The sequence below is a fragment of the Macaca fascicularis genome, chromosome 20 (assembly GCF_037993035.2).
Source record: "Macaca fascicularis isolate 582-1 chromosome 20, T2T-MFA8v1.1".
NCBI lineage: Eukaryota > Metazoa > Chordata > Mammalia > Primates > Cercopithecidae > Macaca > Macaca fascicularis.
In genome coordinates, this window is record NC_088394.1 from 64431558 (window position 1) to 64443927 (window position 12370).

At 58.5% G+C, this 12370-nt stretch overlaps 2 protein-coding genes across 22 annotated transcripts in view; one reads left to right on the plus strand and one right to left on the minus strand.

Moving 5' to 3' along the window:
* Positions 1 to 1653, plus strand: part of PRMT7 (protein arginine methyltransferase 7) — a 47965-nt gene extending 46312 nt beyond the window's left edge. For 19 of the 20 annotated variants that reach the window (XM_074027439.1, XM_074027438.1, XM_074027436.1 and 16 more), the window contains one exon: positions 165 to 378. In XM_074027439.1, coding sequence (XP_073883540.1) covers positions 165 to 362 — 198 coding nt within the window. In that variant the 3' untranslated portion in view covers positions 363 to 378. Of the gene's footprint in view, positions 1 to 164; positions 379 to 875; positions 1050 to 1158 lie in introns of those variants that run through there. The other variant, XM_045382700.3, reaches the window with a different exon arrangement.
* Positions 1404 to 12370, minus strand: part of SMPD3 (sphingomyelin phosphodiesterase 3) — a 91785-nt gene continuing 80818 nt past the window's right edge. For both annotated transcript variants that reach the window (XM_045382702.2, XM_005592346.4), the window contains 6 exons: positions 7975 to 8050; positions 7710 to 7865; positions 6743 to 6832; positions 6474 to 6537; positions 4591 to 4747; positions 1404 to 4355 (listed from right to left, as the gene is read on the minus strand). In XM_045382702.2, coding sequence (XP_045238637.2) covers positions 4254 to 4355; positions 4591 to 4747; positions 6474 to 6537; positions 6743 to 6832; positions 7710 to 7865; positions 7975 to 8050 — 645 coding nt within the window. In that variant the 3' untranslated portion in view covers positions 1404 to 4253. The remainder of the gene's footprint in view (positions 4356 to 4590; positions 4748 to 6473; positions 6538 to 6742; positions 6833 to 7709; positions 7866 to 7974; positions 8051 to 12370) is intronic.

Below are 12370 nucleotides of genomic sequence, written 5' to 3' on the forward strand. Positions count from 1 at the left end.
TCCGGGTGTGTCTCACAAGTTCTTTGGGCCAGATGATGACCCCCTGGGACATCTGGCCCCTGCGCAGCTTCTCTCTGCTGCGAGCTGCTTGGGCTGGAGGCTGGCCAGGAAGGAGGCTACGGTGCCAGGGAGCTCTCACCGTCTTCCTGCTCTTCATCCTACAGGGAGGCTGCTGTTGGAACCCCCACTGCAAGCAGGCTGTCTACTTCTTCAGCCCTGTCCTGGATCCCAGAGCACCGCTGGGTGGCCCGCAGACGGTCAGCTATGTGGTGGAGTTTCACCCCGGCACAGGCGACATCACCATGGAGTTCAGGCTTGCAGACACCCCAGACTCACCACTCCTGGGCAATAAAGTGGCCTGAGGGCTGTGGGTTCTGAGTGGCTCATGGCTTTCTAGTGGGGAAGGCTGAAGGCTCTCCTCTCCTTTCCGGGAGCTGCTCGGCCTCGGGGATGGGAAAGACTGCGCCATGTTGTATCTTTGCACTGCTGGCCTCTGGCTCCAGCTGTGGCAGGGAGCATGAGAGGGTGACTGAATTTGGAGCCCTGGAGGGGCGGGGGAGACCCCCCTGCTTGTGCTTCCGAGGTGCTGAGAAAGCTCCAGTGTGGAGACATCTCTCCCCAGCTGGGGAGGAAGTGGAACCACAGGGGGCTTGTGGGGCTGGCGGGTGCGGTTGTCCACGCCACCCTTGGCGAGCAGTCCCCATGGCAGCCTGTCCTGCCCGTCCCGCTCGGGGATCTCCGGGTCTCTGCTCCTCTGGCTTCTGCTGGGAGGGTGGAGACACTGAATGTGGCTGGGTCTCTGGGGCTTGAAGACCCTGGCTGGGCCTGGGTTCTGGCCCTTTCATCTGCCAGGTAACTTCAAGCCACATCCATAGGTGTCTGGCCTCAGTGCTGCACCAGCTGGTAGCCTGCCAGGACCTGAGACTGGACACAAGGCAGCTGTTCCAGAGCAGTTACTGAGATGCAGACCCAGGAAAGTGGCTATCAGAGGAGCCGCGAGGCAGCCCTGTTCCCTGTACCGCCCTCGGATTGGAAAGCCCCTCCTGCAGGTGGGGTACAGCGGGGAGCAGCCCCTGCCCAGCCCCACTTCACCTGAGAGGCCAGAGGTGCCGTGGCCTTGCTTCTCTCACACACTAACCCCCCTTGGTTATGTCCCAGCTCTCAGGTAACAGCAGACACCAAGTGAGAGAACCCAGTGGCCTCTGGCTCCCAGCTCAGGAGGTGAGGCTTGTGCCAGGCCAGCCGAGCCGCCTGTATGAGCAGAGTTCCGGTGTCCTCGGATTTAGGCAGACTTGGGCAGCTCCTGTCCTGCAGTTGGAGGCAGGAATTCCATCCCCTGCCCCCAGGCATGCCCCTGAGGCCTGGCCCCAGCTTGTCGCTGAAATAAGTGGAGAACACCAGCCTTGAGCCTCACAGTTTTATTTTCTCCTCGTTATCCATCCTTCCTTTCAGCACCAATAAGGAAAAAGAACACCTCTCTTTTCAAAATATCTTATCAGGTGTAAAGATTTTTCTTCTAGGGAAGAACCGTCTGGATATATATTTGATAATGTTACCAAAACCGTAGGTGTGCTTACCATAGAAAACCCCTAATGTCCCGTGAAGATACAATACAGAAAAAATACAGAAATTAAAAAAGTTTTTTTATAACAGTATTTCTAAATCTCAGCAAGTTAAAAAGCAATAGTTAAAAAGCATCAAGATTGATATACTTAAAACTTAAGGTGGTTATGGATGAATGAAAATGAACATTTCCTTCCTCAGCGGCCCCCGTGCCTCGTGGCTTCCTTTGAGACTGGGCCTGGGGCAGGCACAGAGCCTTGGTGCGGGCCTCGGGTGACCCGTGTGCCCACCCCTGCTAGGCCTTAGATGCCACAGAATCTGAGATTCAGCAATGTTTCACTTAATCAGTGGAAGGGCCTGGCCTGTACACGAAGCCCGGGAATCCACAGGCAGCCACTATGGGACACGTGGGTAGGGGATCCCTGCCTTGGCGCTGAGGGAGGTGTGCAGGGGCCTGGGGGCCACACGTCCTTACTCTGGACACCAGGACCTGACTAGGCAGAGGCAACCTTGTGATGACAGAAAATGACTCGCCTAAGGCTGCCTGTGAGGTGGGAGGGGAGGAGCGTGCGGCCCTGACTCCCACACCTGCTGCCCTGGGAAGGGGGTGCCTGGGTGGGGAAGCTATGCTGGGGTCTGGTGTGGGGGCCCTGCCTGGGCCTCAGCTGCTCTCTGTGTGCAGGCAGCCAGCACGGGCTTGGAGTTTAGGGTCCAGGGCCAGCCCAGTCGCTTGTGTGAGCAGAGTCCCAGCTGCTTCAGGGAGTGGGGGGGCCTCCACAGCATGAAGCCCAGTCAAGGCTCACAGGCCAGACCCTTGGAGGGGCGGGCCGAGTAGAGAGCCCAGCAGGATGCCCTCCCTCAGCAGCCCCTTCCTGGCTCTGGACTCTAGGTGGCAGGGCTTGGATCCGGGCACAGACGGTGCTTCCCAGGCCAGGTGAGTTCAGACAGGCCAGTGTCACAAGGACGCACGTCCTAGCGCCAGGCTCCCCGGGCTCCGCGGCGTTGTCTGCCCCAGCAGAGGGCTGGGTGTCTGGCTGGCTGCGTGGCCTCCTCTTGGTCCCTCTTGCAGCTCAATGGGTGACAAGGCACAGCATCAGGGCACCAGCACCAGGAGGGGCTGACAACAGACAGCAGGTCCTGGTGCTCCCTCCAGCCTCGCCAGGCAAAGCCAGCCCTGGGCCAGGCTAGGTACAGGGCCAGGGCACCACGAGGAGCTGAGGTCAGCGGGGATTGTCAAAAAGTCCCTCAAGTTGAGTCTCAAACTATGAAACAGACAAAACCTTCGCGGCATGACAGGAGCAGCCCTGGCGTCTGTTAAAGGCAGGTGGGCAGAGGCAGTGCTGCGGAAGGGGCCTGGGGGCTGGAGGCAGATCGGGGACCACAGGCTGTTGGCCAGCTCTGCCATGCTGAACCTGGGTGCCAGTACCACACCCTGCCCTGGGCATGCGGCAACTGTCAGCCTCGCTGCCCCAGCCCGTGCACTGGTGAGGGCCAGGCTGCTGTCTGCACCTTGGCTTCCTGCCTCCTAGGCCGGGGTCCCCTTGTGGCCTTGGTGTTGGCTGGGGTAGCTGTTGAGGATGGGCCTGGGAGACCAGAACCGCAGACCCAGGGGGCAGGCAGGGGTTCCTGAGCTCAGCCGGCACGCGGGTGGGGCACGTCCCCAGGGAGGGATTGGTCCCGAACCAGAGAGGTGTCCGGAGGGGAGAGAGGATTGGCAGAAAGAAGAGGATGTGTTGGTTTTGATAGAAGAGAAGCTACAAATAGGTTATTTTCAAAATCAGGATCCCCCCACCCCCCTTTATGCTGTGAGTCCCTTCTTCCTGTAAAAAAAAAAAAAAAGTGGATGCTGTCTTCTCGGATTCCCGGTTTATGGCTCCACTGCCCAGATGGAAGGCCCCCAGAGGAAGCCCGGGGCGCCAGAGCCTGCCGGACCCTGTTGTGCCTGGGCTGGCGAAGGGACCCTGTCTCGGGAAGAGCAAAGTTCTGTGAGTGACTTACAGACCCTGTGAAGTGAGGGTTGGTTTTGCGATTAACCTTTTTCTATTTTTCTTTTTAAAATGTAATCGCCCTTGAATGGGAGACCCTGGGAAGAGCCCTGGCTGGCTGGTAGAGACGCAGCCCTGGGACCCTGCGGGAGCCAGCCCACACTGGAGGCGGGAGAGCTGGCGGCCGTGCCCAGGAAGTGCTTCTTTGGCTGGTTCTGATTGTGTTTGGAGTTTGGCCTTGGGTGAGGCCCGAGCAAGGGGTCTGTGGCTACAGCGTGGCACGTGGCATGCAAGCAGCGTGCATGCGAGGGTGCAGGCATGCGAGACGACATTGGCAGCAGACAAAAATAAAGAACCCTGGACGAAGCTTAAGAAGAGATACAGAGAGTACATGAACCCGGTCCTCATACTAACCCACGGGTTACAAACTCGGTTGTGCTGTAGATTTGTAGAAAATCACGTTGTGAAAGAATGGCACTGGTTAGGCAGCTGGAGGCTCCCGGGGCGGGCCTGACTTCTCTGTCTGTCTGCGGTGAGGCCCAGAGGTGCAGAGCAGCGCAGCTTCCAGGTTCCCGGGCACTGACTGTGGCTCCCTCCCTGTTCCTGTCCTCCTCCCCCAAGCACCAGGAGCTCGATGGAGGGGACATGGCCCAGGGATGGGCTGCGGCTCCAAGGGCTGGCAGAGGCCCCGCTGCTCCAGACGGTCTATGCCTCCTCCTCCCCTGAAGACACAGTCAGTCGCATGGCTACTGGCAGGTGGTCCGTCAGGCCGGACAGCTGGGTGATAAAACTGAATTCTTCCACCTCCTGGGGCGAGTGGGAGAGGGGAGAAACAGCCTTGGTCAGATTCCGAGGGCATCCTGCAGGGAGCGGGCTGGGGATCCCCGAAGTGAGGCCCCTGGCTGGGGTGGGCTGGGACCTGGAGGACCTGGGGCCGTAAGGGTTTGAGGGAGTGACGGGGCGTGGGGTCTCAGGGAGTCAGCTGTCGAGAGCTGCAGGGCCCAGGCCCCACTCTGTCTTTGCATGGGCCCGCCCTACTCACGGCCTTCCAGTCCGGGCACAGCCCCTCCTCTGCGTGCAGCATGTAGTCGATGCGCCGGCCGTTGCCCTTCAGCAGCTCCTTCCGCCCCTTCTGGCCCGAGCTCTTGCTGGTGGGAAACGCCAGGTACTCCCTGCGGCCCTCCTCGCTCTCCAGGACCCTGTCCACACACGCAGGAGGCAGGTGAGCCCCCATGCCCGCCCCTGGGCCTGGCAGGGGCTGTTTGCGGAGCCATGGTCTCCCCCAGTGTGGGAGCGGGTGGTGGCACCAAAGCTCTGGGTTTAAGATCTGTCTCTCCTGCAGGCCCAAAAAGGGCCTCAGCTGGGGGCAGGCCCAGTCGCCTGCGGGTTCCTGGCTGAATCGGGGCTCCGGAGCCTGTCGAGGTGTCCCGTCCACCCCAGCCTGGCCAGCACTCCCTTTCCCTTTCTGAACTCGGACAAAACTGATCCCACCCGTTCCGCAGAATGGGCTTCTGCCCTGAGCCAATAGGGGGGCTGTTTTGGGGAGCTTGGTCTTTGCCGTGAATCTTGGGGACCCCTGTGACTGTTGTTCCCAGGTTGACTGGGCTGAGGGAACCAGGAGAGCACCTCCGAGGAGTCTCATGTGGGGCTGTCCCTACGTGGCTGTGTGACTCTGCTTATGTCACCGAGCCTCCAAGCCTCCGTTTCCTCCTCTGAAACGAGAGTGGTTGCTGTGGGCCCCAAGACACTTCAGGGAACAGGCTGTCATCCCGCTTCTGAGTGAGGAAACCCATGATGGTGCTAGGGGATCCACAGGGAGGGCAGGACGCTGGAGCGGGGGGATGTGACATCTGGAATCCCTTTCTGGCACTGTTGCCCTGAGACAAGCAGTGTGCCCGTCTCCTTCCTGTCAGCCTGTCCCCTGGGGCCTCAGCACCACTGGGCCAGAGACCTAGGACCCCCTCCTGGGAGCCCCCACCGCAGAGGGCAGGCTTGGGCCAGGGCCTGGGATGGGAAGTGCAGTGGTGAGAGACCCTGCACAGGCCGCCAGGTCGATGAGTGCCTGGACGGATGGAAAAGGGGCACCCGGTGAGGCAGGGCCTGCAAACATGGGCTTCCACAAGGTTTTTTTCAGCCTTAAGATAAATACACTAATGACATTCAGAACATTGTTCCAGCTCAGAAATGGAATCCGTCACTGTCCTTTGCCTTTGATAATTAATTCCAGCGTCAATGATCTGAGAGTTACTGGTAGTCATTTTTAAATCATCATCTCATAAAAAGAATTTTCTCAGCATAGGATGATGTTTCAAATTTAGTCTATAATCTAATTAATTGGCTTAAATTAGCTGCAAGGAACCATCGCCATGACTGCAGTCTCAGGCTGTGAATTATAAATTGGTTCTGCTGTTGGCCTCTCAGATGTGTTCTTTATGGACATCTCACTGGGCTCAAGAATGAATGTTGGCTGGGATGGAACTGTGTCTACTTTGAAAATGGTCGGTGTGTTATTGCTGCTGGTGTCTATTTGCCTGATTGGCACTGCAAGCTACCAGGCTGCCTGCAGCAGACGCCATACCCAGCAACTCTTTCACAGGAGTCGACCTGTGGCCTGGGCCTGAGAAATTCCAGGCCCTCTCCTGTACCCAGCAGGCCGAGGCCCAGCTCCTGAAAACAGGTTTAGGAAACACCCCTAGAGATTTAGCAAGGCCAGTCCCCCTGGGCGTAAGGGCCTGACATCCACCTGCCTGGCCCAGCTCCCAGCTCCCAAAAGCTATCAAAGGTGGGATGAGGGACAGGTTTCCGCCAAACAAAAGCCCTCATGAGCCCAAGCTGAGCTCTCCCGAGTGGGTCCTGCCCAGTCCCTGTCTCCACCTGAGTCAGGGCGTCAGTGCCTTGTCCCCAGCCTGGGAGTGCAGTGCTTACTTCTGCAGGTTGTCGGGGGTGCACACGTCCTCATCATACAGGCCATTCGTGTCCAGCAGAGTACCTGTGGGGGAAAAGGGGACGACAGCAGTTGCTGCAGGTGGGGCCCAGGCAGCCTCTAGGGCGTGGTCTCTGTGGGCACGGGCTAGCCAGGGGCAGCAGAGTGGGGCCCTTCCCAGCAGTGAGGTCTTGGGGGCAGGTCCTAGTGGTCTTTGAGGGAAGCCTGTGGTGTGCCCAGTCTCCATCTTCCTCCCCCAGTCCCAGCTCACCGATGGCCCATGGCTTCTCCTCCCCAGGCCCCAGGCGGCAGGGATCCCTGTAGTGGGTGAACAGGGAGTGCTGCTGCTCCAGTTTGTCGTCTGTGCGGGGAGGGAGGAAACACTGAGGCATCAGGGGGCTTTGCTGTCCCACACGACCTGCGCCCCTGCTTCCCATCAGTTACTCCCCACATGCTGCCAGGTCCCCGTCCTTTAGGCCACTGCCCCTGAGTGGGATCTCGGTCCCAGTCAGGTGCCCCCATGCTTCATTTGTCACTGCTTTTCTGTGTCCTTGAGAACACCTCCCCGAGCACAGGCCCTGGTCTTCGGCCTTCCCTCTGAGGACAGTGACAGTGACCACTATCCTTGGACAGAGGAAAGAAGGTCCCCACAAGGTCCGTATGGTCATCGGATCCACAGATCAGTTATTTACAGCAAGTGTTTGCTGTTTCACTGATGATGAGTCTTTTACCCTAATGGTTTAAGGTGCAATTCCCAGGGTTCAGATCCCTGTGCAATCACTGCCTGGCTGTGTGACCTTGGGCTGGTTCTGCAGCCTCTCTGAGTCTCAGCTTCTCCACCACACCACATGGAGACATGCAATGCTTCCCTCTCAGGGTTGTTAAGAGACTTAAGTGAAACAGCAATTAGAATGGCAGCTGGCTCAAAGTGAGAGCGCGGCACCCCGTTGATGAGTGTTACTAGTGGACTCGTCCTGCGTCTGCTTCAGAGGCCCCCAGCCTTCCTTGTCAGAGGTTCATTTTTAGGGCATCTCTGTTTCCAGCTTTCTAGGCAGAGCGTGGGCTCTTCCTGTTCTAGGATTTCCAGGGGGCAGAGAAATCAGTCTTGCTAAATACCCCACCCACACGCTCTCGAGGAGCAGGAATTCTCTGAGCTGGTAATGAAGTCTGTCTCGCTGTGACTGAGCCCACAGCCTCCCCAGAGCTGGAGACCCGAGTGGGGAGGAGCCCAGCCTCACCAGAGGAGCAGTTGTCAAAGTTGAAATCTCCGCAGACGACATCAAATGCCACCAGCTCCTCGGGGTTGGCTGTGCTGGACGAGGAGGTAGATTTTCGGAAATCAGCCAGCCAGTCCTGAAGCAGGTCCAGCTGCCCACACCGGATGGCGCTGTCCTCTGCAGGGCAGAAGTACAGAGACTGGATGATGAAGCTGGCCCCAGACCCCAGCTAGGCACCAGGCGCTGATCCCATCCCTAGAAAAGCACAGGCGGGTGGCAGCCCTACCTTGCGGGGCGTGCAGGTGTGTGCAGGCGATGTACCCGACGATTCTTTGGTCCTGAGGTGTGCTTCCCACCTGCACCTGGGGGAGGAGGGGGTCAGTGCTGCCACCTGCCAGTTGCCGTGGCCCTGAGAGCACAGGACGCTGGCAGTGCCCACCCATGAGGTCAGACCCTCACAAGCCAGGCTCCTGGCTAGATTCTAGGGCCCGAGTAAGGACAGGACGCGTCCTGCTTCTAAGAGCTTACGGATCTGGGCTGGAGGCGGATGCTGAAACTCTCGGCCTGTGGCGTGGGGAGAGCCGGTGGCCATCTGTGCAAAGCGTGGGGGAAGTGCCGAACCGCACCAAGGCTCCCCCAAGGCCCAGGTCCTGCCATCTCCCAGTGACCAGCATGGCCACGGCTCTTAGTTCCTTGTCCACTCCTGCCTGTGGCTCTTTCCTCCCTCCCTCAGTCACACCCTGGTGCTCTCTCCCTCTGAAATCTCAGGGGGTTGCCCCTGTGCCATGGTGTGGCCTCAGAGCCCACCCCACATGGTAAGAGGCCCAGACCCTGCCCCTCCTGGCCTCGTCGCCTTCTGGCTACATAGTGAGTCATCTGCTTTATAGGCCGTGGTCCTGTCGTCCCCAGTCTTGGATGAGAGCTCGCTGGTCCGTGTCCTAGGCTGGCCCCTGCACACCCCTGGCTCCATCCTGAGCCCACTGTGGTGGCAGCCTCTTCAGGCCTCCCCTCTGCCCCAACCTCCTGCTTACCTCCTTTACCCAAGACAGAGCCTTCCACCCGCCAGGTGGCTGGTGACCCTGGCAGGCCCCCAAAGACGGGCTTAATACAAATGAGCATCTCCACTGTACCCCACAGGCAACTCGTAACTGCCCTACCCCAGGTGGGGGCGAGATGGGACCCTCGTCAGTGCCCGGCCCAGGAGAGGTGAGGGATGGCCATGGAGACACCCCACACAGAGAGGTTGCTCGCCGGCTCCTCATCCCCTACCCCTGGGATTGCCTCCCTCTTGTGCCTCTGTGCCCTCCCCGAGCTGTGCAAATCCATTCCAGACTGGGTTTCCCAAGATGAGGAGACCCCAGACCCAAAAAGCACTCCAGGGAGGTAGCTGGGCAGGACACGCAGCCTCTCCCAGTTGGCTGAGGGCTGAGGGCTGCAGGGTGGGTGCCCCGCATCTGTGGAGCTCACAGCAGCGCGAACATCACAGCCTATCTGCTCCGACAGCTTCGATTGGCTCTGTCCTTCCTTTGCTGCTGCGGTCAGTCGGGCTGGTATTATCTCCTCCCTCTGGAGGTCCTCAGCAGCAGGTGCTCCCGGCCTTCTACAGCTCTCCATCCCCTTCCCAGCCCTAACATGCACAGCCTTCCTTCCCCGGCACCCAGGGGTATGGAACGTCTGGCTGTTCGGCCCCATAGGTTCACCATTCACTTCTTGCTCACAGACAGACCCAAACCTTAGCCTAACAGCATCCCTGCCCCCGGAATGGCTGTGAGATCACGCAGCATTGATGGTTCTGCTACAAAAACAAAATATTTATGAAGCTGCCATGCTCAAAAGCCCACATGAGGCTGGGCACGGTGGCTCATGCCTGTAATCCCAGTAATTTGGGAGACCGAGGTGGGTGGATCACCTGAGTTCAGGAGTTCGAGACCAGCCTGGCCAACGTGGTGAAACCCCATCTTTACTAAGAATACAAAAATTAGCAGGCATGCCAGGCACAGTGGCTCACGCCTGTAATCCCAGCACTTTGGGAGGCCGAGGCGGGCAGATCACAAGGTCAGGAGTTCGAGACCAGCCTGACCAACATGGCGAAACCCTCTACTAAAAATACAAAAATTAGCCAGGTGTGGTGGTACGTGCCTGTAATCCCAGCTACTCAGGAGGGTGAGGCAGGAGAATCACTTGAATCTGGGAGGTTAAAGTTACAGTGAGCCAAGATCATGCTACTGTACTCTAGCCTGGGCGACAGAGTGAGACTGTCTCCAAAAAAAAAAAAAAAAAAAAATTAGCTGGGCGTGCATGCCTGTAATCCCAGCTATCCGGGAGGCTGAGGAGGCCAGAGAATCCCTTGGACCTGCGGGGCGGAGGTTGCAGTGAGCCAAGATCCCCCGTTGGACCACTCTGGCCTGGGCGACAGAACGAGTCTCTAAATAAATAAATGGCCACACGGGGGCGCCATCTCCAGGCAACTACTGCTCCTCCTCCGTGAGGATCATCTCAGGCCGGGCGTGCTTGTGCTGGGGTGGGGCGGCGCATGGATATTACTTTGCTGGGTCCTTATAACGGCTCAGGCACGTGGTAAAGCGATGCCACTTTTACCGTTGAACACACTGAGGCCAGAAGTTGCGTCGTGGGCCGGGGTCACAGGCTCACGTGGTCTAGGCAGCTTCCAGTGGGATCTGTTGGTCGGAGCTGCTCTGCGCTGCTTTCTGAGGGACTAGTGTCTTTGCCAGGTGTCTCCTCAGCAGCCCGTTTGTTGGTCTTAGGCGTAAGCCTCTCACTCACCCAGCACTTGGTGTCACCTGCCCCATGCTGCATCCCGGGCAGGGTCGGACACCCGCAGGGAGGCCTCAGACTTGGCCTGCACGACGAGAACCCACTGGAGGGAGGAGTGGCGAGGCCCTGCTGCCTCCCACCCCGCTTCTCCCTCCTCATCGGCTATGTGATCTTGCCAAGACCCACTTGATTATTTGCTGGGCCTTATTGATTCCTGGCCCGTGGCCTTGGGAGCCACAGAGCCTTGTGTTTCTCTTGCAAAAACAAACAATCACACGAGGGGCTGTGCCTTTGAGTCCTGGTGGGCAAAGACTGTCAACAGGAGAGGCATCCAGAATGAGGCTCTATTGTAGGTGAGGAAAAAGGGATTCCAGTCCCTTCCTTCACAGAGCCACATTTCCCTGAAGGCTCCGAAGTCCCACACGGGAAACCACGAGGGCCTTCCGGGGAGGAGGGGACCGCTGGCTTCTGCAGCGAGTCCCTCCGGCATCCCGGCCCCTCTCCGGCTGGGCCCCTCCCTGAGGCAGCCCCATGTACTTCACTTCGCCGCCCTGGGGTCCTCGTGTGGCGGGCACACCACAGCTCTGCTGTCCTGCTGCTCTGTCTGATGGACAGACAAGACCCTGGGCATGAGGGCAGAGGAGCCCATGAAGGGAAGAGTGGATTGTGCGGGCGGCCGCTGAGGGAGCTCCATGAGGTGGTGTGGCCACATCCAGTATGGGACCAAGACAGGCAGGGGCAAGGAGTGTAGGGACCCCTCGTGGGGTTTGTGGCTGGGGCAGGGCTGGAGCTAAGGGTGGCGGGGGGGTGGGCGGTGGGGAGGTGGTACAAAGTGAAGGTCAGACTTTTCCTGAGGCAGTAGAGGGCATAAGAGGAGTCACACCTGGCCTTGGACAAGGAGGACGGGGGACAGCTGGAGGGGAGGGTGACCGAAACCACAGCAGGGCTGATGCAGAGGAGGGGGCCTGGGCCAAGGGAGCTGGAGATGTGGGGTGCACCCAGGGCCATCTGGAAAGTGAGCTAGGGGCCGGGGATGTATGGATCGGTCACAGGACAGAGCAGCCAAAGTGGTCCTTCTGGCTTCAGGATGGCAGAACCTGGAAAAGGGGCAGACTGGGGCAGAGGCTGAGTCTGGTTTGCGAGTGAATGGAGATGTGTCCTGGAGGCAGCCAAATGTGGGGCTGGGGGCTTGGGGGAGAGGTCTGGGCCAGTTCAAAGCAGAGGGGCCTTAGAAAGGACAGAAATGGAAGCTGCAGAGTCCCACTCCCAGGCAGATACCATGGTGGTCTCTGGGAAACCCCACTGCAGAGCAGCCAACCACGGCTCCAGCTCACTGCAGTCACGTGGGGTGTGGAATGTGGCGGGCCTGGGGCTGCTGAGAGAACCTGCAAAGTCTGTGAAATATCTTGATTTTAAAATATTGGTCAAGGTTGGGTGTGGTGGAAAACGCCTGTAATCCCAGCACTTTGGAAGGCCGAGGCGGGCGGATCACCTGAGGTCGAGAGTTTGAGACCAGCCTGACCAGCATGGTGAAACCCCATCTCTACTAAAAATACAAAATTAGCCGGGCATGGTGGTGCATGCCTGTAATCCCAGCTACTTGGGAGGCTGAGGCAGGAGAATTGCTTGAACCCGGGAGGCGGAGGCTGTGGTGAGCCGAGATTGTGCCATTGCACTCCAGCCTGGGCAATGAGAGTGAAACTCCGTCTCAAAAAAAAAAAAAAAAAAAAAAAAAAAAAAAAAGGTCAATACAAAAAATTTTTTGAATGTCATAGATCAGGTTACAGTTTGAGACCCAGGAGGTACAGGAAGATGAAAAGAACTTTCAGGACAGAACCTGGGAGGAGGGGCTGTCCCAGGGAGACATTGTTGACCTCGGTGGGAACTGTGAGGGTGCCCCATGGAGG